General features: G+C 31.5%; 2 protein-coding genes across 5 annotated transcripts; one reads left to right on the plus strand and one right to left on the minus strand.

Moving 5' to 3' along the window:
* The first annotated feature begins 1,874 nt into the window (after positions 1 to 1,874).
* LOC137829485 (dentin sialophosphoprotein-like protein) lies at positions 1,875 to 10,142 on the plus strand. 4 transcript variants are annotated; one of them, XM_068636289.2, is made up of 8 exons: positions 1,875 to 2,036; positions 2,126 to 2,211; positions 2,360 to 2,504; positions 2,917 to 3,811; positions 3,984 to 4,042; positions 4,190 to 4,266; positions 9,564 to 9,623; positions 9,737 to 10,142. In XM_068636289.2, the coding sequence occupies exons 1-7, from the start codon at positions 1,938 to 1,940 to the stop codon at positions 9,607 to 9,609; spliced, it is 1,407 nt and encodes a 468-aa protein (XP_068492390.2). In that variant the 5' UTR covers positions 1,875 to 1,937; the 3' UTR covers positions 9,610 to 9,623; positions 9,737 to 10,142. The 4 variants fall into 4 exon arrangements, with proteins under 4 accessions (XP_068492390.2, XP_068492391.2, XP_068492389.2 ...); XM_068636290.2 differs by having other exon boundaries at positions 9,851 to 10,142; XM_068636288.2 differs by having other exon boundaries at positions 9,564 to 10,142.
* A 3,074-nt stretch (positions 10,143 to 13,216) lies between these two features.
* LOC137829488 (putative ADP-ribosylation factor GTPase-activating protein AGD6) lies at positions 13,217 to 17,783 on the minus strand. The gene is made up of 4 exons (XM_068636294.2): positions 16,733 to 17,783; positions 16,552 to 16,641; positions 13,966 to 14,569; positions 13,217 to 13,569 (listed from the first exon to the last, which is right to left on the minus strand). The coding sequence occupies exons 1-3, from the start codon at positions 17,486 to 17,488 to the stop codon at positions 13,967 to 13,969; spliced, it is 1,449 nt and encodes a 482-aa protein (XP_068492395.1). The 5' UTR covers positions 17,489 to 17,783; the 3' UTR covers positions 13,217 to 13,569; position 13,966.
* Positions 17,784 to 22,908: the final 5,125 nt, after the last annotated feature.

Raw genomic sequence — 22,908 nt, forward strand, 5'->3', positions numbered from 1 at the left:
AATTCGTGTCTTGACTTGTACTTGAGTTTACCCTAGGAGAGTCTCCTTCTCAAAGCTTCTCACAATGCTCGCTCATTGTGCATTAGACTTTCTTAACTTCTCAATTTGAAGCTACCAATATGCAGTTATAGGCTTTCACAAATTTACTTTAGTTTTCTTCATGGATCATCCATTAGTAGGGACTTAACATTGAATCAAATTGAGGAGGTGTGTTGATTGTCATGACAGTTATTAAAAGGAATACTCGTTGAAGGTGAATATTGAGAAAATGTTGATATTAAAGGAGTTTTCAATGAGTTATTTTGCTATGATTTTTTGATTTTGTTTTTCAAGGCTCTTCTTCATTAGTTTTTTAGTTTATCAAAAAGAAATTTTTTTAAGTACAATTATATTAAGGTTAACTTGATTTTTTTTAATCAATCTCTTTATTTATAATACTTGCACAAAAGACAGGTATGGTGAATGATTTTCTAGTTTTCAACTTGAACCACCTATAAGAATATTACCAAAAACTGAACTGCTTAATCCTCCTTATAATGGATTTTCTACATGTAATAGATACTCAATTTTCAATTTCAATGTTTGAGTACGGGTGAAAGAGAAGAGTGGACCAACTTGCTAACTTCTCTGTGCACCACAAAATTTGACGGGTAGGTTTATATTTTTAACTTGCTTTTACTCGTGAACTTATTATTTTCAAATTCAAAATTAAAATAAGAAAACAATTTAAAAAATTAACCTTTTGTAAAGTATTATTTGAAAAATGAAAATATTCAACAATGTTAAAACGGTAAACATTAGCACTTATAAATTAAATTATATTTATTAATTATAATGAAATAATTTAAGATGCAATTATAATAATTTTTTTAATTTATCTAATTGGAGACGTTAACTAACCCATTAAAGATTTTGAAAATATTTAATTAAACAGTTAAGTGTGTTTAAAACAAACCTAATTAAATTTTAATTTTTTTTATAAATTTTGAATATTTTTAATTAAGTTTTTATTCACATTCTATCGAGTAACTAAAGTTTTATTACTTTTCAATTAAGTATTTTTTTTTATTTTGAATTAGCACACCATGTTACTTTTCATCACTATTTACATGAAAAATAAAAATAAAAAAATTAAATTTTAAGTTTATCACAAAATTAAATATTTTAAATTAAATTTCTATTGATTTTTTTAAAGTATATATATATATATATTCAATTAAATTATCAATTTGAATGACGTAACCATTTAATTTTGCTATTTTAAGTAAAATATCACTAACTTGAATAATAAGAAAATAAAGTACTAAAATCCCAATTATTTTCATGAAATGACATTTTTTCGTATATCTAATTTATTTTATATTAATTCTTCATACTTAGCATACTCATAAAATAATCGATTCGATATAAATAAAAATAATGACGTACAATAATTTATAAACATATAATAATTTTTCTTAAACGGTACTAGTGGCCAATGTTTCATGATAGCATATTAAAAATATGATTAGTGAAATATTTTATCAAATTAAAGTTATTTGCAAATTTCTATTGGCAATTTGCCATGGCTTCCCACCAACTTTTTTAATGTATAAAATAACCAAATTTTATTGTTCCCGTAGTCAACTTTTTTCATAAAGCGTTTTATTTAGTCTGAAAAAAAAAGCTATCCTCGATTGTTATTATTTATTTAAAATTAAAGTATCAATTTTTTAAAATTCATATAAGCGTCTAATAAATTGATTAGAAGCGAAAATTGTTGGCACTGATTAGAATTTTGACAAATAATTCACAAAATAAATTATATAAGAGAATATGTTTGTAATTAAAATATATTTAATTAATAACTACTAGTAATAAAAAAAATGAAAACTAGATTTGGGCCATATAATTTGAAAGCACCATTCTAGAAGCTATAGCCATTGTTTGGCGCGGGAATGACTGAAACAGAGAGAACACTGCTAATGGCTATGGCTGATTCCACTCCGACTGCAACTCCTTCAAACGACACCGAATCATGCCTTTTCCATCCTACGGTTACTCATGCTCCCTTCGTTCTCACTCCTTCTTTCAATTTCTCCCTTCTCCAATTTTCAATTCTAATGCTGTTTTCTCGTTTCCCAAGGTCACCTTATACGATTGGTGGTTGATTAAAGCCAAAAACGACTTCAAAGGAAAGCGTTTAGCCGTCGCAGGCGTCTCATCGAGAAAGTAAGTATAAGATTCTTCCCTCTCTTCGGGTTAGGGTTTTCGCGCGAGTGCTCTCGGGTAACGTCCATGTCGCATTTCAATTGCTTCGAGCCTGTTCGTGTTGGATGAAATTGTGTGATTAGTGTAACGATTTGATTTTCTGATTCAGGGATGTGGCAATGCGCGTGTTTGTTTCTGCTCCCATTATCAAAAGATACGACGAGTTTTCTCTCGAGACTGTGGATGGGAAATGCGTTATAATTAGTGGCTTAATCAACGAGCAGCGCACTATTGAAAACGGTTTCGGCCCCGAGGTTTGTAGCATTTCGTGGTTGGATAAACTTCTCTGTAAAAGCTTGTGGATAAGAGGATAAGAAGGTAAAATGAATTGAACCTATCTTAATGGCTAAAATCGACTTATGCATTTTAGGTTTTGTAGAAGTTAAACGAGAGAGGTTCAGTGCTTTTTTAAGTGTGTAAGTTGACTTTAGCCTATTCGAGAAGTTCAATTTTTTTTTTGGTTTGGTGTTTTCACTTTTCCCTTTCTATTTGATAAGCCTTGCTTTAAATTTTTGGTGTATCATATGATGTGCATCGTGTTCATGTAAGTATTCATGTTTTCGATTGAATATAGTTAGATGTTGTTTATGGTGATAATTGGCCCTTGTTTTATGATGCGTAATGTCCCAAATTGACTTTCTTTTTTGTTTTTTTCTTCATTGCCAGGTTTTCAACCAATTTATATTTGGCTTCCCTCCAGACTGGGAAAGCTATGCTCTAGATTTCTCCCGAGAAGAATCAACCATTGACACTAATTTGAGTAGTGGTGGTGGGAAAAAACGTAGTGCCAGGTTGCATGATATTAAAGTATGCCACCTGAAGAAGCAGGCTGCTTCTGGAGGTATTTCGAAGCAACCAGATAACGAGGAGAACTCTACTTCAGTGGCCTTTGAGAATTGTGATGTAGAGGGATTGGGAAGTCCCGCAACACCCGTTCAGTCACAATCGAGTAGTGAATATTCAGTCGAAAAGATAGTTAAAAAATCTGCATCCAGAGTTTCTAGAACGTTGTCACCAATGACTGAAGGCTGTTATAAGAAAAAAGTTGGCAGGCCTAAGGGATCATGGAATCAATCTGCTTCTGCTGTGAAAAGTTCGCGATTAAAAGATCAAAGTAATTTGACCGAGGGAAGCCAACCGAAAATATCCACTGTTACGCCTGAGTCATCGAATTTCAGAACATCAGATAATGAGGTGCCACAATTTCAGAACATCGAATTGTCACCAGATAACGAGGATAACTCTACTTCAGTGGCCCTTGAGAATTGTGATGTAGAGGGATTGGGAAGTCCCGCAACACCCGTTCAGTCACAATCGAGGAGTGAATATTCAGTCGAAAAGATAGTTAAAAAATCTGCATCCAGAGTTTCTAGAACGTTGTCACCAATGACTGAAGGCTGTTTTAAGAAAAAAGTGGCCAGGCCTAAGGGATCACGGAATCAATCTGCTTCTGCTGTGAAAAAATCGCGATTAAAAGATCAAAGTAACATGACCGAGGGAAGCCAACCGAAAATATCCACTGTTACGCCCGAGTCATCGAATTTCAGAACATCCAGATCTGGTAAATTTTTCATTACTCTCTTCATAAACTACTTTTTAGGCTTATAGGTGATAGATGCGCTTTATGTTATTTTCATGCACTCTCTCACCCAATGCTATCGTTAACCCTTTTTATGTAATTTGAAACATCATTTACTCCAGACTATAATCTTTTTGCGTGGGTTATGTTGCAGGCAGGATGCTTCTACCTCCCTTAGAATTTTGGCGCAATCAAATACCAATATATGATGCGGTATGTGATTTCTTTGTGTAATGGTGCAACTTTTTATTGGTTGCCATCGGTACACATGCTGCACACCAAATCGTATCTCTTGTACACACTAAACATGTCTCCAAATAATATCTTTTAACGGTTTCTTTTTTGTATATTATAATTCAGGATCATGAGCTTAAAGAAATTAAGGATGGTGCATCTCTGATAGCACCTTGTAGGGTTTATTCACCATCATTGAGCAGGTACATATTTTCTTGTTAACATTATACTAATTAAATTAAATTAAGTTAAATTTTGATTTGCGTAGTTTTTAGTAATAGGATAAAATATGTTTCTCAATTTTAAAAATTTTCATTTTTAGTTCAATAGTGAAAGATTGACTGGTCTTTATATAATAGGTTTATTTCTGTTTGAGTTTTAACTAGTTCTATTAAGAACTTAGAGTATTTTTAATGGTGGATCTTTAACAAAGATCTTAAACATAAAACCTATCATTTACAATATTTTGTATTAAGGGGAGAAATAAAATGTCCATTGTGGTGAATGACTTCTATAAAAACTCTCAAGATCTTCAAAATGATCATAAAATAATATTTTAAATTCTCTCCTCCTATTTTTTTTTATTGTAGAACCTAGAAAATGTTACTTAAATTTTTTTAAAATGAAATCTATTACTAGAGAAAAATTAACCTCTCCTCCTATGCATTAGCCGAATTACATTGATTCAATTAGTTGTCAAACAAGCTTTTAAACGGAATGTGTTATTAAAACCTTGTTTGGAAAAACCCTCCTTAGGGACAAAAACCGAGTTAAGAAGAAGAATATATCATTCTTTTACAACAATTTGAATTAACTATAGTATATCTTCAAGTTATATTATACCTTGTTGAGTGATCATAAAATCAAGGAATTTTCCTCCGCTTATTGTTGTTGCATGCCGATTGTGGTGTGTTGGAGAATGTCTTCGTTTTTGTGGAAAAGATTTTCCATGTGTGTTTTGAAGTTATTGACAAATAACGAGTCCATCTCAAGATTGGATGAAGTCGTGATGTGTCAATCTCTAGTAAAAACCATAAAAACCATGGTTTGGGAAAATTTTTACTCAGGCCCCACGGTCGGTGTCAAATGTTCTTATCAGAGATGAGTTGGAATCATCTGAGGTTGATGATCGTGCTATTGGACAAGTTGACTTCTCTGTTGATAGGTTGCCAAACTTTATTTGATGAAGACCGAGGGTGATCCACCCATCTGAGGGCTAAGAGAAAAAGGGTTTGTCTTTGGAACCAATTTTCCATTCCCACATACAGTACTAATGTTCCAACTTAAAGTTCGTTGAGATAGCATCCTTAGAGTCAATCACTACATCCGAGGTGTTGTCCACTTTGGAGCTTGGAGCCCCTCACAATTTTGTCCTTAAAAATGTCTTAGAGGGTTAAAGGAGGAAGGGGTATTTAAATTGTCTTTGACTTCGACTCCTAAACAATGTAAGACTATTAGACGAATTAGAAGTAATTCACCCGAGGGGGAAATTCGACTTTCACGTTAGAATCATTATTTCACTTTATTTTTTTTTCTCAATGTTACAAGGTTTCCTCCCACTAGTATTTACCCAATCCATGTAGTTGGTAATCCCTCTTTTATTTCTAAGTTATCCCAACTTATAAATCATCACATTACCCTTGCACATGGGTCAAAAGTTAAAACTAGTGGTATAGATCAAGCCACTCCAATTGAGCCTTGCACTTGTAATGGTTGGAATAGCCAAATAGAAAGAAACATAACCTAATGAAGCCATTTTAGAGAGGAAGAACAATGACCAAACCTGAGAATAGAGAAGAGAAACCCTAAGAGAGCATGTGACCCAACACTAAAGGTACGTTGAAACAATAAAAGGTAAAAGATGGTGGCATATGTGACAATTGAATGGCAATGCATGGAGGACACAACCACAAACAAAATGTGTGTGAATTGGTGTGTGATGGCACATGGTCGATTGGTTGGTTGCATGACCACTGGGGTTGGGTCGTGCTTGTCTAGGCACACCTAACCTTGACTTTTTTAACTGAATGATGTTGGATGATGGTGGTGACTGCAACAACATCGATGACAACGACAAACAAGATGAATAGAAGACAACACGATTGTACTTTCTCTGATACTAACTTGAACAAACAAGATGAATAGAAGACAATGTATTCAACCTACACTGTTGGGCATTTTATTGATGTATCTACAGAGGATACAAAGAATAGGCAAGGTACTTTACTTAAAACATTGACCTTAAAGTTGGGTACACAAAGGAAAATAATAATTAAAGTAACATTACATTTCAGTTGTGCTAATTGAGGAGTTTATAACAATTTAGCTCCATCCACACATACTTGAGTTGGTTAGCATATTTTGTAACAAACTTGTTCCTATTCTTTGTTGCTAAAGATTTTGCCTTTACACGTATGGTTAAGCCTCCTTGGCCTCTGAGTACGTTTGCTCAACAACATCCTAATTCTCCTTAGCTGTAAGAAACTTGTTCCCATTCTTTGTTGCTAAATATTTTGCCTTTACATGTACGCTTAAGCAGTTTCCTTGGCCTTTGAGTAGGTATGCTCAACAACATCCCAATTCTCCTTAGTTGAGTTAAAAAACATGCAATTGTGACTAATCTTTGGGATCATTAAATTCCATAGCATTGATATTGTAATTGAGTTTTGTCTTATGCATCAAATATATGATTCTCCTTTATGGCCCAACTCTGGTAAGGTGACTTAGTCTTCCTTTGAGAGGGTATAACACAATTGAGACCCATTTAGGTAATTATTCACATAAAAAAAGAAGTTATATGCAGAATGAATGTTCTGCAATTTTTCAGGTTGTTGAGCTTGGGTATCTCTTGTTTTGACTGAGTCTACTATCTCATATGGTAGGACTACACCTGTAAACCAAAGATTTTGCAAAGATTACAACAATGAAAGTTGTTGTTATTGGTTAAAAGTAGGGATGACAATGGACATGTGCTTGTTTGATTATCTCATCCCGTCTTCATCCTCAAAGTAAATATCCTTATCTCCATACTCAACAAGAAAGATTTGTTTGTCTTATCCTCATCCTTATTGAGAAATGGATATGCCCGTACCCGCCCCCTTGCTATTTTAAATATTAATTAAATAATTTTTTCGTAAAATTAAAAATTACTATAAATGAAATATGATATTATTGAGTGTTCAATGTCCAAAGATACGTTTTCTTTTCTCCAATGACAAATATCAAGAAAAAATTATACTTGTATAAATATTAAATGAATATCAAATAATTACAGAAAAGAGTAGAATGGTCAAATGTATGATTTAGAAATAAGTTACGAAACTAAAGACTAAAGAACAACTAATATAATTTATTTTAGGTTACCTAATAAATTAAATATGTTTTATTAATTTAAAACATGGACGGGTATGGGACAAGAGTGGAATGAATATGTTCAAACTTATCCACGTCTCCATATCCAATTTAAAAGAATCGGATATTATCCATATTCATACTCGTACTTAGTTAATGTGTGGATTCTTCGTTAAAATCAGAAGAGTTCGGACCAGTGTTGTCAAGATTGTGAGTTAACTCGCGGATCTTGCGAGTTTACGATCTTTTTAGGCAAAATCCTGTCGGATCGGAGATAGGATCGGACCGTCTCTGGATCGGAGCGATCCAAGGGATGAATCGGACGATCCATGGGCCCTCGCGATCCATGACGTGACTCAAAAAGAAAACCCTAAATTCAATAAAACCCTAATTTGAAATCCAACCCTAATTTTTCATAACCTGTGCCGTCGCTTGTGCTTGTCGCCGCCACTCCTTGTTGTTGTCGCCTTCGCGCACCACCGCGAACGCTGCGTTGCGCCATTGTCGCCTTCGCGCTGTCTCCGCTCTGCCACGGCCTTCCGCTCCGCCACTGCCTTTCGCTCATTTTAGAGGACGAAGATGATTATCCTATGATATGATTAATGTGAATGATTTTTTTTGATAGTTTATCTGTATTAAACATTATCTTGAATCTACTTTTAATTATGTTATGTATTTGGATCATTTAGTTATGTTATATATTTGGACCATTTTATGAATTATGAATCTATGTTAAATTATGTTATGTATTTGAACCATTTCATGAATTATGAATCTATTTTTAATTATTTTATGTATAGTAACTCGAATAGTAACTCTTCTGAGTTGAGTTACGATTCCCAAGTTACGAGTTTTTTTTCCTCTCCAATCCGCCTCCAAGTTACGAGTTTGTCAACATTGGTTCGGACAATACTCGTGGGAATAAATTCATTTACCTTTCCTTGCTGCACAAGCTGCAAAGAGGGACAATAAAACAAAGAAATGAAGGTTGCTGTTTAATGGATGCAATACGGTTTGCAATGAGAGCCTCCTATGTTGACAGTTCTGCTGTCAAATTTAGGATTGAACTTAATGGTTTCATTCAGTTAGGTAGAATATAGACAGAAGTTCCAGCATTAATTTAGGAAACAAAACATCTTATTCTTAGCTAAAATCCCTTAGTTAATTCTCCCGGACTGTTTTTTTTCTGACCAGAAAAATCTATTTGATATCTGTGATGTGGAAGTATATCATTACATGCCCCAGATCTTTCAGGCTCCTGGATCCAAATGTAAGCCCACAGGCACATCTGCGCAGTTAGATACTCTGCCAGATTTTGAACCATCAGCAACAATGCTTCATATTTTTATTAGTGTGACATCATTTACCGATAAAACTCATCTGATTTTAAACTGGGGCCAGAAATAAATATTCCAGATAAATCTTAGTGTATTTTTTTGGGTATTCATGTTTCCCTGAATAAATAAATTGTAACTTGCAATTAGGCCGACTTATCTCCCTTCATAATATGTTAACATGATTATATTTTACCTATATAAAATATTAAACACTTTGTGCTGTCTCGTGGTATTAGAGATCCCACTTGTACTCTATTTTAGCCATATCACTCGTTGATATGCCCATCCTTGAAGTCTCAATTCAAGTGACGGTAGGTTAGAAGTGACGGTAGTTAAGAGGATTTTCTGATACTTCTCACGACTTCCTGCATGAAGCGTGACAAATGCAAGTGGCTCAGATTTTAATGCCATATCAGATTACATTTGCATTCTGCATATATATATATTATATTATATTTTCGCCATATCATTGAAGTTGTCATTTGAACAACCCACAGGCCGCAACATTGGCCGAATAAGGGTGATTGATTGCAATTAAGGTGAGTAGGGTGAGTTCTGGATTGAATGTTTGAGAATAGAAAAATGATATTTGTCAATTTATGGAGTTGTATATAATTTTTTATGTGATGAGTTTAAAAATAAATATATATGAAAAAAAGGTAAGTTTGGAATTAAATGATATAAAAAAATATTAAAATAATGATATTAAGAAATGTATTGTATAAAAAATGTGAATTGTCAATGGATATTATCCTTAACAATAACAATTCATTTGCTGTTTTTTGACTTGAAATAGTTGTGTTGTTAAATAGGTTTAACACTCCAAAACGTGCAGCGGGACGTGGGAAAGGGAGTTAAAGGCATGATTCGTGGTATGGATCTTTTGTGTGAATGGTGCCTCATCTTTGGTTGTTTTTTTATGAATAATTTGGTGGTAGTTTTACTAGTTAGATCGATGTTCAGTGGTTTATAATACCATGATTAGGTTGAATACCTTGTGGATATTCTTACACTCGTTAAGATCGCCTCTCAACTTTCATGAATTCTGTTGACCGCACCAAAATGACTAGACATTACTTCTTGACATTGATTCCGACAGCCCAAGTCCCGGCGGTGTGGACGGAGAAGTGGCGTATTGGTAGAAGACAGTAGAAGATGATTATGTCTTGTTCCTTTGAGAATTCTAACAAGCATGTGCTCAAACTTGTCATCATCGAGAATGTCACTTGCGAAGAAAGTGACAACATTAGGAAGCTCAAAGCTTTCCACCAGGAACACGCAGGAGACTGTGGGAACGAAGAGAGTAAAATGGTTGTGTTTGCTGGAAATTATATATTTTTGGAACTTTCCCTTCCAGATTGTCTAATCTAAAAAAAATCTTAATTGTTCAATCCATAATATTTTTGCGTTACGCATGTTTCAGAAAATTTGTTTTTAAAGATGGGAGGTCGGTAATAAAACTTGCTTTCTGTTACGGAAAACATGTCAGTATGTTTCAGAAAACTTGTTTTTGAAAAGTTTGTTTTAAATTTTTTTCATTATATATATAGATAACTTGAAAATCAGAATTGAAATATACAAAGGGTAAAATAGTCATTTTAAAAATAGTAAAAGCCATTAGTAAAAGAAAATACAACAATACAAGATTTTCAATACAATTTTATTATTTTTTATGTTGATATACAATATCTAATGTAGTATATATCAGATTAATAATAATCATTATAAATTGATAATAGTTAATATTATCATTCTTTTAAATGATATTAATATGATGTTTATCAATACCAAAGTTAGTAAAGGAAATATAATCTTAATGTAAAATAAAATAATCTAAAGAAAAAATGATAATGTAAAAACGAAAGTAAGAGGAGAAAGGAAGTTCATAAAACACATAGTAAGACAAGAAATTTTATTCATTGTCATTATGCTTTGGGGGTGTTAGAGAGTATCTGTGTTAGAAATGTGTAGTAGTATTGCCTTCTAATGTGCCTATTAGATCTTATTTATAGAGTTACAATGATTTTTTTGAAATTAAAATAACTTCCACATCGCCCTAATTTTGCTATAATCACTGTAATTGTTTCATTTATAAATTATAACTCACCCATCAACTTTTTTGTATCATAACCATTTCACGAGAAGATCCATCTAGATAACTTATTCAAAAGTTTTGAGATTGATCTCATCTATCAAGATAATTTCTTTTGTTCAAAGTCTCAAGAAGTAGAATTTTGTTGAATCATAAGTAGAATAATAACCTATCTTCAATTTTATAATATAACTCTTCTAAATAAAGTGTCTCGATATTGACATTTTCATCAATTTTATAATAAACTTTCTCATGTTTTGCACACCATTCCATTCTAATACCTTTTAAAATCAAAATTTCTCTATCATCCTAAATGTTAATCTTTTATCTCTCACGAAATTTCCATACTATAATAATTATCATCAAATATTTATCAACATCATTTATTAATGACTTCATCATAAATAAACTTTTATATATATATATATATATATATATATATATATATATATATCAACTATGTGATAACCTAGACCTATTTATAAAGGTAAAAACAATTATTATTAATGTCTCCATTAATTAGTAGGACATACATGTTTGCAATACTTGGTTTCCAAGAATATCATATTCTTGTTTTCAAACTATCATATGTTACAATCTAAATTATCAACTTTATCCAGAATTTGTTCCAAATAACAATATGTTACTCATAATAAAACGTAATATATAAAATTCAGGTACACATGCATGCATACATACATATATATATACATACATATATATATATATATATATATATATATTCACTTAACATTGATTACTTAGATTATATTTTCCATTACTAACTTAAATATAAAAAATATTTCTTACAAGGACATTCTCTTTCTTCCATAAAGACAATATAACTTGAATTCACATGCCAATATAACAAGAGACAAGTGTGCATCTCGATAAGTTCAAGACTAAATATCTATTCTTTTTTTATTTTGTTGTTTCATATACACAATCTAAATCTTTGACTTAAAAATGCTTTAATCAAGTACACATGCATGTTTTTATTAGAAGTACTCCGCATTACATATTAGAAGACACTTATTTAAAGTTACGGTTTTATATTTCTGAGTCTGTAATTCACATAATATCATGATTAAGTAAATTATTCTAGAAAGTTCCAAAAACATTTTTGGCTGGTTAATTTTTAATATTCTTGAATACTTTCTAAAGTCTAACCTAGAAAATATTAGAATTAAACAGATATTTTGTTCTTTAAATCGTCTCACAACTTAATTAATATTCATCTATCATAAACATTTATTTGGTATAACACAAACCTTGCACTTTTTTTTAATCCGACCCAGTAAAAACATGCACATGATGACCAATGTCCAAATTGAATCATTTAATAAAATTGGGCTCATATATAAATATATTAGGTCGTATATCTAACCAATATTTTAATAAAACAAGATGAGATGACAGATGTGATAGGGGAGGATAAAAGTTAGATGTAGTTTCTTAGGTATTTTTGTTATTATTCTTTCGTTAGCAATGCAGTTTTTCTTTGACAATGTGCATAATAAAGCTTTTTACATTAAATATCATTCTACATTAATGACGTAAACTTTATTTTTCATAAATAACACCACCAAATTCTATTAGGGTTGAGCATAATTGAGGAAGTTGTTATAAATAAACGTATGTTTAAAATCCGCTCAGTCACTAATCAATTTTAGTTTTATAATAATATATTTTTTATTATATTTATTTTGATAAAATCCTTAATTATAATTTTGGAATTATTATCTTAATAGACATTATAGTAATGAAAAAGTTTCTTATAATTTTAATCTAATTTGTTATGAAATATTATAAACAGGATAATATATATAATATCAAAGTTACCAACATATCAAATATCAAAGTTACATGCCAAATATTAAAGTTGATAATAAAAACTAATTTCAATATAAATAAAGATGCAGACTTCACGTTATTAAAAAAGTTTAATGTTTCAAGAATTTATAATATATATATATATATATATATAATATTATTCTGTATTATTTATATATAATTCAATCTATAATATATCATCTATATAGATATTTTGACATTGTAATAAATTTAATTATCAGACCCACCATAACCTATTAAAAGACATACCCACTGAACCTTTTCATTCGAGCTTTAGGTTAATAGATAAAAAGAAATTGGTTTGATCTAGATAATTCTTTTAAAAGCAAATTATTTTTCTCATTAATAATTTGTTTTACCATTGAATAAATAAACAATACAGCCTCACTCTCAATGATAAATCTCCTCCACCAAATACTGTTTAGGTAAAAGGATTCAGGTTAAAGAGAATAACAGAAAACAAAAGAATACGTCAATTTAGAATTAAATATGGAGGAAATAAAATTATAAGCAGTCAAATTCAGAGGCTATAAATCATAAGATTTCTGAAATGTCCTTGTCACAATCATGTTTAATCACACTTCGCAGGTAATAGTGCTCTTTAAGAATTGACATTTAGGCGATTAGCCCTTTCTTTTGGATACTAAATCTCCAACTTAGTCTCCCAAAAAATTATATATGAAAAAAATTACGAAGGGGGAAGGGTATATGAAAGAAAGGCGAAAAGAGACGCTAAAAATATAATAATAACCTTCACAGTTGATTATCATGTGCGGCACCCCTGTTTGGCCTGTGCCTGCGATCAGTACGAAACTACAATCTTTTCTCACGGATGGAACAATCATAAAACTGGTAGAAGTCCAATTATAACCCTGGTCCAGAAGGATAACAAATTATAATTTGTTTCAAATTATATACTTGAAATATACATAAAATAAAAATAACAATAATAACACGATAAAACTGCTAATTATAATTTCAATGTAAGCATGCTCAACCTATCCCCTCCTCTCCACAATTCACATAAACAAGTAGCATTCGTTAGAAGTTAAGGAGATTGTAGAATCTGAGCAATTCAGAGAAATCTCAAGTACTAAAAAATGGTTCACATAGACTTTTGTGAGGGGTATTAAGAATCAGTTTGAGCAAAAGGTTAGGATTTAGTCAATATATTTCTAGGTAACTATAAGCCATTAAAATAAAAAAAAGGAAGTGAAAATTTCCCATGTGTCCATTGAGAGAGATATAATGAAGCCTAATGCACGGACCTTAGAGAAAGCCTCCCTCTGTCCAAGTGCCATCCGATTTTCCATTATGGCCAACACCTTTCTTGTTAGACGCATCTTGGTAAAAATGATCAAATCCATCATCTTTGGCATTATCCCAGCCAGCCCAATCATCATTATTATGAGGAGCTGCTGCTTTAGCTGGTTCTTGCTTTCTAGAATCTGTGTGTTCCCAATCATCCCAAGAGCTTGAGTTGTAGGTACTAGACTGTCCACCTGATGAATAGGGAGCTGTTCCTTTAGCTGGTACTTCCTTCCTGCTATCTCGGTGGTCCCAATCATCCAAAGAGCTTGAGCTATGAGTTTTATATTGCCCTGATGAAGATTGGTCTCTTCCAGGAGAAGAATTCAAGCCTTTGTTCTGTTGGTTAAAATCCTGATAATAACCATTTCTATCACTGTCATTTCGTTGCCAGTTATCAGTCTTCCAGTTCGGATCATCTCTAGTGTACTCCTCGATCTTCTGGGAGGCCATGGCCATAACTCCTTTCATTATGCCCCAAGTCCTCTGTCCTATCTCTGACGTCTTTTGAGTGACAACAGTGACAGTTTCATTGACCTTGTGATCATAACCACCTTCCTTGACCTGAAACAAAATACTCTAGTCTTATTCGGGCTAACAAAAAATGGGGAAAAAATTACATGCTACTATAAAAAGCACAACACATCGATATTTTATAGTTTACACATTTTCATAAGGGTAAAGAAACTATAAAATGAGCTGATATGGATGTCCACAATTCCTTGGCCTAACAGAAATGTCTAAAACTTCCAGAAATAGGAGTTCAAGAAATTCCTTAACACAGCTGTATGCATTTGCATTAGCGATTTCTAGTTTCTCGAACCAGCAATGGAATTAATTTGTCAGTCTACTATTTCCAACAACTTACACATCCACATATCATATAGCAAATCTGATAATAAAAAAACCAACATACACTTCAAACAGTAAATGGATCCACAACCAAGGTTACTACATGCCTATTTGGCTAAATATTGAGTAGAATATATGAAATTAACTTTGAGCTGAAAAAGAGACACGTGCATAAATTAACCTAAACCACATATTCTCGTTGGAACAATTTTTTTGTTTGAAAGTAGGAAAATTGATAGCTCACATCCTCGAGACCCCAGTTGTCAACAAGACACAGTCAGATATGCTAGCAGTTAACTGATGCACAAAACTTGCCAAGTGAAATTATGCGTCTGAGTACGTCATATGTAGCCTATTGCCAACAATTTCCGTATAAGGTGGTAAAATGATGTTTTGAGCAGTTACATCCCAGTAACTAGTACAAAAAAATGTTTAATGCCTTTTGACGAGTATTTCTAAAAGCATGCTGGGGGATCATTGTAAAAGACACTTATGTGACTGGAGCACAAAATTCACTGCCGATACTTGAATCATATTTATATGCCCCAAGGAAATAAAACTCTTTAACGGGGCGAGAGGGTCGAACAACATAATATCTTCTCAGAGACTAGACATGTGATGATGAACATGACAACATGAAGGGAGAATTTACTAATTTGCCACACACGTGCTTACATATCTATTTAAATAAAATTCATTTTGGAAATTGCTTTTGCGCTATCATCAGTGTGCCAGTTTTCATCTATCTTATATAAGACTATCAACTGCATTTGGCAATCTCAGCCGACCAAATATTATTTGCAATCCTCATAAACAAGGCAAAACCTATGTACCACAGACACTAACACGGATATGACACGGACACGGAGATACACAAAATTTCTAAAATATAGGTAAGGAGATACGGATCTATATATTATATAAATTGACAATAAAAAATTTATGTACACAAATATGTTTCCAATTTTTTTTTTAAGCTGAAAGATGTTTTTCATGACTGGTTCAAAATGATTTGTTCCTTATTTTTATAATCATAATAAAAATTTATATAATAAATTTGACCTTTTAAAAAATTAATGTATTTATCCTTGTTAGAACCGTAGTAGAATTGTCAGCAATCCAATAAATAATTTTTGAATTAGACACTTCACCGATGTGTTCAACAAGTGTCTGTGTCCAATATGTGTCCGACATGGACACGCTATTTAAGAAGAGTGTCCGAGTCTCATAGGGCAAAACTCAATGAAAGCACCAAAATAACATAAAAATAATTTTGTTATTCATACTGCTTATACATATAAACTTTTCAATTCACAAGAACAATACCAATTATATATACAAAGAAAAGAAAATAATTTCTTCGTTTATTTATTTGTACTGGTCAAGGGGATAAAGGGGGTGCCTTTCGTTTAAAATGCACTACGTTAACTTTGTAAGTACCACATTGAAAAAATGCATATGGTTGGATCATCTTCAACATACATACCAAAAAAAAACATGTTTGTTGGAAGGGTTTTAGAGTTTCTGAGGCCGTAATTGTGGCAGCATTTGCCACAATTCCTGCAATATCAAGGATTGCAAGGTAACAGCAAGCAAACTACAACCGCAATTTAAAAACTTTATTTCGTGAAAGAAAAACAAATTTTCATTAGCAACAATCATTCAGTGCAATGCAGAGATACGATGCAGAATACCTTAGAAGTGATCTCCTTCGTGCCAGCCTGAACAACATTAGCTGCAGACTGAGCAGCAGAGGCAGCAACCAAAGACAATTTCCCAATCCCCTGCAATCAGATACTACCTCGTTAAAAAACACGAACCAATTCTTCAAAACAAACAAAAACCGGAGCGTTCAATCAATTCAATTCAGTTCACCTGCGAAACGACAGATAAATAATCGTGTTGAACATCGTTCCTTCGCTGAGGCGGCGGACTGGACCCGAACCCTACGAACTTCCCTCCCTGAGACGGCGGAAGCCCCTCAGGCCGCGACTCGTTCTCCGCTATCTTCCTCGCGAAGAAGCTTTCCTTGTTCGCCGCCGACGCCTCCAGCTGCGACCGCGTGATGTCCTCCGTCGACCTCGACCTCGCCGGTGCGCCCGCGCCGTTCAAGCTACTGAAGTCCCCGGTTGACCTGCTCCGGAAGTCCGCTGAACTCCCCTCGTTGTCCCAATCGTCCCATCCTCCCCCGCTAGCTCTTCGCGTCTGCGTCAGCGGCGGTTTCCCCTTGCCTGCTGCGAGGTTTTCCTTCACTACCGGCGGATCTCGCCAGGGACGGCCGTCGGCAATGGCCTGGATCCGGTCGCGGTAGACGGCGGCGGCGTTGGTGTTGTATTTAGTGACGATGTCTGTCTCCTTGGGGATGGAGTACTGAGCGAGGAAGGCGTTGAGCTTATCGTTGCCGCCGGCTTCCATTTTCTTGATCTGGACTTCGGACCAGGAGTCCATGGTGACAGATCGGACGAAGGAGATGTGGACGCCCAAGCCACGGTGCTTGCCGGAGCACTCCAGACACATGAAGACGCCGTACGAGACGGATGCCCACTGCGGGTTCTTCTGGGAGCAGTCAACGCAGATCTTGTTCGCCGCCTGAGATTGGAGGTCCCGGAGCCGCCGCGACGCCGCCGCCATCGAAATTGGATCTGGAGAAGAGCAAAACCTAACGCCGAGAGGATTTAGGGTTAGAGAGAACGGATGAATAAAGTGAATCGCACCGGTAAAGTAAAGCGTGGTGTTGCTGATTTGACTCGGTGACTGGTAACAGCCCCAATAGATGTTTATCCTCCTAAACGGGATTAGGGAATCAAGGTTTACTTAATTTTAAATACTACTTTTTTATACAGCTAAAAATACTCTTATAGAATATAATTATTTTAATCTGCATATTCATATAGGGATTAAGAAGGCATTTGGTTAAATTCTCTTCTTCTAATTTATTTTTATTTTATTACTTATATTTCTCTTTGGGAGAGGATGTTAGGATTTACCTGCACAGTTTGCTATGAAAGCCTATAATCTATTTGAGTCTTTTTAGTATTCTTAATCACTTGTAACAAACCCCATTTTCCTTTTATCTTTTTTTTTTCGAAAATGTAAATATAAATTTAAAATACCCTGATATTGTATCGTTTTAACTAGGATTATTATTTTATAAAATAATTAACTATAATTTTAGCAAATTCTTAATTTTTAAGATCTCGTAAATTAATTTTTATAAATAAATGTATAATTTATTTGCTATTGTTTTTATAAGTCTTTACAAATTTTTATAATTTAATTCTTATAATTTTAAACAATTTAAAAGACTAAAATCATTTATCTTTTATATTTTAAATAATTCATAAGGAACTAATTCAGTTTATATATTTTAAACAATTTTAAAGATTTATTCTTACAGTCAAAACTATGATTTTAACAAATTTAAAATATTCACTCTCATAAATAAAATAATTTAGTTTATACAATTTTAACACTTTTAAATTTAATAAACAAATAAAACAATTTACTTTAATTTAAAGAAAATCAAAATCAATAATGAAAAACCAATTTAACTCAATAGGATTCTCAATGTTAAAACCTTAAAATTAACTATGAATTTAATATATGAATATTGCAATACCTCAATACTCACAATTAAATACTTGTAAATGGAGACACACCAATGTGTTTAGATAGAAATATTCAAAGCACAATGAAGTTGAAAATAGAAATGAATTACTACAATATTAAGTTCTGATTGTTTCTATGTATGTGTTTATGGGTAAGGATTTGAAAGAATATACATGGTTTTGCGCATAAGAAAGAAATAGATATATCAATGTATTATCTTTCATTGAAATGAAGAGAACCTAAAGAAAAGTCACTTTACCACTATAGTTTTTTCAATTTTGTCATTTTCTTTTCATGTATGGCAGAGTGCTTCTTTCATAACCATACATGATTTCATATTCCTTTTAATTTATTTTTACGTTTTTTTATTAATAAAAATTATATTTTATTACATAAATTTAACTAACACAAATATTTTAATAAAATTAATAATAATTAAAAAATTAATAATAGAATAAAATTTTAATAAAAAAATATTTAATTATTTATAATAAACAAATTATATAATAATATTTATTATTATTATAAATATAATATTATTATTTACATTTAATACAAAATTATTTTTCTAATTATAATTTTTAAATTATTTATTTTTATATAACAATTTACAATTTTTACATATATTCATAATTTTACGTGTAAATTATTTCTCTCTTCAAGTAATTCGTTTTTTTTTCAAAATTAATTATTTATCTATATCGAAAATAATTTACATAATTTTAATTTATCTAAATTTACAAAAAATACATAATATTTGATTATTCTATTTTTTTAAAGATAATATTAAATTTGTGATCTCATATTTTACACCTTAAAGAACATAAAATACTTTCATAATCATTACATCACTCACAAACTTGAGTAAATTTTTCTCACAAATTCATTTTAACGTGTTCCACTCTAAACACACTCACTTGCTTCACATTTTCCTCTTAAATTTCACACATTCACTCCCTCAAATTTTCACACTTCAATCCAAACACACCTAGAGAACCAAGAAAGTGATTTTTTTTCCGACAAGACCTATTAAGATACTTAATACATCAATTGTGTTGAACTTATGTTATGTGACATTAGTTGATGTAAAAAGCAGTCTTATGTCAAATATATGACAAGAGATATAGAAAAATTTATCTTATTGATAAAAATATTATCACACATTTTTAGTGTTGATTTTTTTGCCAACTAATATAAAATGAATTAGATAAATTGTCTATTTTGCACTAATGAACTATGAAAGGAGAGGGGAAAAAAGCTAAAACGAAAACTCATAAAACATGTTTTATAAATAAAATTTAACAAAAGTGGGTGAAAGGGGGAAGAGGAAGAAAACTAAAAGCAAGACTAATTAATGATGCTAGCACGTGTTAAATCAAACAATGTAGAATTTTTTTGGCTCCACCAAATAACAACCATTTATCTATTTACATATTGGTAAAACACATGCACGTTACTTTGGAGATGGTCGTCGCAAAGAGAACAGAAGTAAGGAAAAATACAATAGTGTGGCTACCTTACATAGGAATAAAACAACCGCGTCACCAATTTAACAAGAGTTAGTAATAAAATAATGATGAAGGTGAAAAACTAAAAGCCCCTTTGGGGAGCCACATGATCAATGGATAATGAGTTGAATGTAAGGATGCATGAATTACTCTTCGTGATAAAAAAATAAATATTACAGTGATACGTGATATAGGTTAAAATTAATATTGATGAAATTGGTAGAAAATGTGGAACTCGTGTTGTTTGTGATGACACTTTAAAAGAAAAAAAATTATCTTCTTACTTACTTGTGTTAAAAAATATTTTTATGCAGTACTTATAAGTAATATTTGATTATTAAGATCTTCTCAATTTATAATTATATGTATGGTTAGAATCTGATTCTTATTTGAGGGTGTTTCTTTTTGCACCACATCAATTAGATAAAATAATCATAATGTTTCATTTAATTCGTCATCATGTTTAGAAAACTCTTTCCAGAAAATACTTAGAAAACATATCTTCAAACATATATAATATGATATTATTGAAAGTTTATTCTGAAAATTCTGTTCTAGAAAAAATTTTCATGAAATATATTTTATGAATTCTGGGAAGTATATTCCGGAAACATTTAAAAAAAATAATTCAAAAATCATTTTTAAAAGGAGTAAAATGCTCTTTTTAAAAATTAATGAGGTGGAGAGAGAACTCTATTGGGGTGCAGGTAGAAACACCCACGGTTTGATCTCTGTTAAGTTTTTTCTTTTCCTTACAGTGCTAATTGGGCTTTTAGAGAGGTAAATGGATGAAATGAATTAAAAATTATGATGTATGAAATTTAAGATATCTCACATAATAAAAATACTCACTCTAGTAACAATCTAACAAATTTTAAGTTAATAATAAACTAAAACATTTAAAAAAAAATAATTCAGTAGTATTTTTAAAAGGAGTAAAATAGTCCTTTTTTTAAATTGATGAGGTTGAGGGAGAAATTTATTGGGGTGCAGGTTGAAACACCCCCTATAGATCTGCTAAGTTTTTTCTTTTCCTTACAATGCTAATTGGGCTTTTAGAGAGGTAAATGGATTAAATGAATTAAAAATTATGTATGAAATTTAAGATTTCTCACATAGTAAAAATAATCACTCTAGTAACAATCTAACAATTTTTGGGTTAATAATAAACTGAATTTTAAGTAATTTAACCTTCTACCCTATAATTAGTTTATAGTTTTTCACAATAAATATCAAGTCAGTTTGATTTCATTCCGAATATTTTTTGTATTTGTTTTCATCTTTTATATATAATATTTTATGCAATGAACTTTGGGGTGAGTCTATATATGTCAAGTTTCATTTAACACGAGTTTAAAAAAAATATTTAATTAATCCGAAGTTTGGATTATGATTATTAAATAATATTAAAATTATTTTTAATTGCTAATATATTCGTTAGGATAAAATATTATTATTATTATTATAACATCTAATTATTTGATAGACGTTATCTGGAGTTTTGTTTTTAATAGGAGTGATGAATTGGGCAATTAAATTGATATCCAGTGAGAAATCCCTATCCTCACATAATATATTTCCTAATCTGTTCCATTAGACAACACATATTGTAGTTTTCTGAATTTTGTTAGTCATGTAAACATGATGTTACTCCATCTATTGTTCCTCGTAAAATATCTTCTAACTAATTCACATCTTTTGAGGGAATTAGTTAAAAGTAATAAATTTATTAATAATTTCGTTCCAAAAACACATGCATTGTATTTAAAGTTAGAATAATTGAGTGAGAGAAAAAAAAGTTATGCACCATTATGCTATAAAAGGTGTTATAAGGAGGTAGATTGAATTTTGTTTGTTTTATAAATAATAATAAAGAGATATATTGGGTAAAATTTATAATACACATTAAATGGATATTTAATATTACTAAATATAAGAGAATAACAAGAATGTATATTTTAGTTTGTTCGTCAATGAAATAGATATGGGTGTGATGGTATTCAATATATGGATATTTTTATTTATTGTTAATATATTTTATTTGAATATGTGATATTCCTATTTTTATCCATATTTACTAATATATTATGCATGTAACATTTAATTAACATATAAACCTATACTAATTTTTCATACACGTATTTCAAAAAATATCCCTCTTCATAAAAATTTAATATATACACAAAAGTCTACAAATAAAACATTCAAAATAAAAATAAAACATTTGTTCATCTGGCTGCTCACCAAGGAGCTTTATCACCTGCAACTTCATCTACTCCCGTGTAAATTAACACAATAATTAACACGGTTATCATAGATTTAAAGAAAACAAACACAAAACAAAACACATGGTAAGTTAACTATTTTTGATAATTCTAATATGAATTTCATTTTTAAAAACACACATAATTAATCAAATTCTCATAATTTGCACAAAGTCATCAAGTGCCTATCACATTTATCATCCACATTATTTTTGTTAGATTTCTACTAACTCACATACTCAGATTTCTACTAACTCACATACTCAGACACTTGATTCTACTTCTGGAACACTCGTGTATTGAAATTAGTATTATGAGACCTGCACTTGTCATACTACTCACTGTAAATCCACACAGTCATGCACATAATCAATCTCAATATCTCATCATCTCATATGACAGGGTAAATCCATTAAGTCTGCTCTGATAAGTTCTTTTAAACCTCAAACTCAGTCAAATGAACCTCCTTCGAATTTCACCAAGTGAATAACTTCATCTATGTGATTCCATTATATCAGTAGAGTCATCTCATTCACAGGACACTCACAAATCAATACACCCTAATAACAATCTCAACACGGTATTTCCTTTTGCTGAAAATACTATGTCTTGATCACACTTTCACCTCATTACATACATCATTTAACTCATCAATGCACCATTCAATCAC

Source organism: Phaseolus vulgaris, chromosome 7 (assembly GCF_051622355.1).
Source record: "Phaseolus vulgaris cultivar YP4 chromosome 7, ASM5162235v1, whole genome shotgun sequence".
NCBI classification, from domain to species: domain Eukaryota; kingdom Viridiplantae; phylum Streptophyta; class Magnoliopsida; order Fabales; family Fabaceae; genus Phaseolus; species Phaseolus vulgaris.

Bases quoted from the DNA above. Each gene is read 5' to 3' on its own strand.
- LOC137829485 (XM_068636288.2), top strand. From the start codon at position 1,938: ATGACTGAAACAGAGAGAACACTGCTAATGGCTATGGCTGATTCCACT. The intron at 2,037-2,125 runs GTTACTCATGCT...TCGTTTCCCAAG, and splicing joins CATGCCTTTTCCATCCTACG to GTCACCTTATACGATTGGTG. The intron at 4,043-4,189 runs GTATGTGATTTC...ATTATAATTCAG, and splicing joins AAATACCAATATATGATGCG to GATCATGAGCTTAAAGAAAT.
- LOC137829488 (XM_068636294.2), bottom strand. From the start codon at position 17,488: ATGGCGGCGGCGTCGCGGCGGCTCCGGGACCTCCAATCTCAGGCGGCG. The intron at 16,642-16,732 runs GTGAACTGAATT...ATCTGATTGCAG, and splicing joins ATTTATCTGTCGTTTCGCAG to GGGATTGGGAAATTGTCTTT. The intron at 14,570-16,551 runs GTATTCTGCATC...ATTTTGTTTCAG, and splicing joins CGAAGGAGATCACTTCTAAG to GTCAAGGAAGGTGGTTATGA.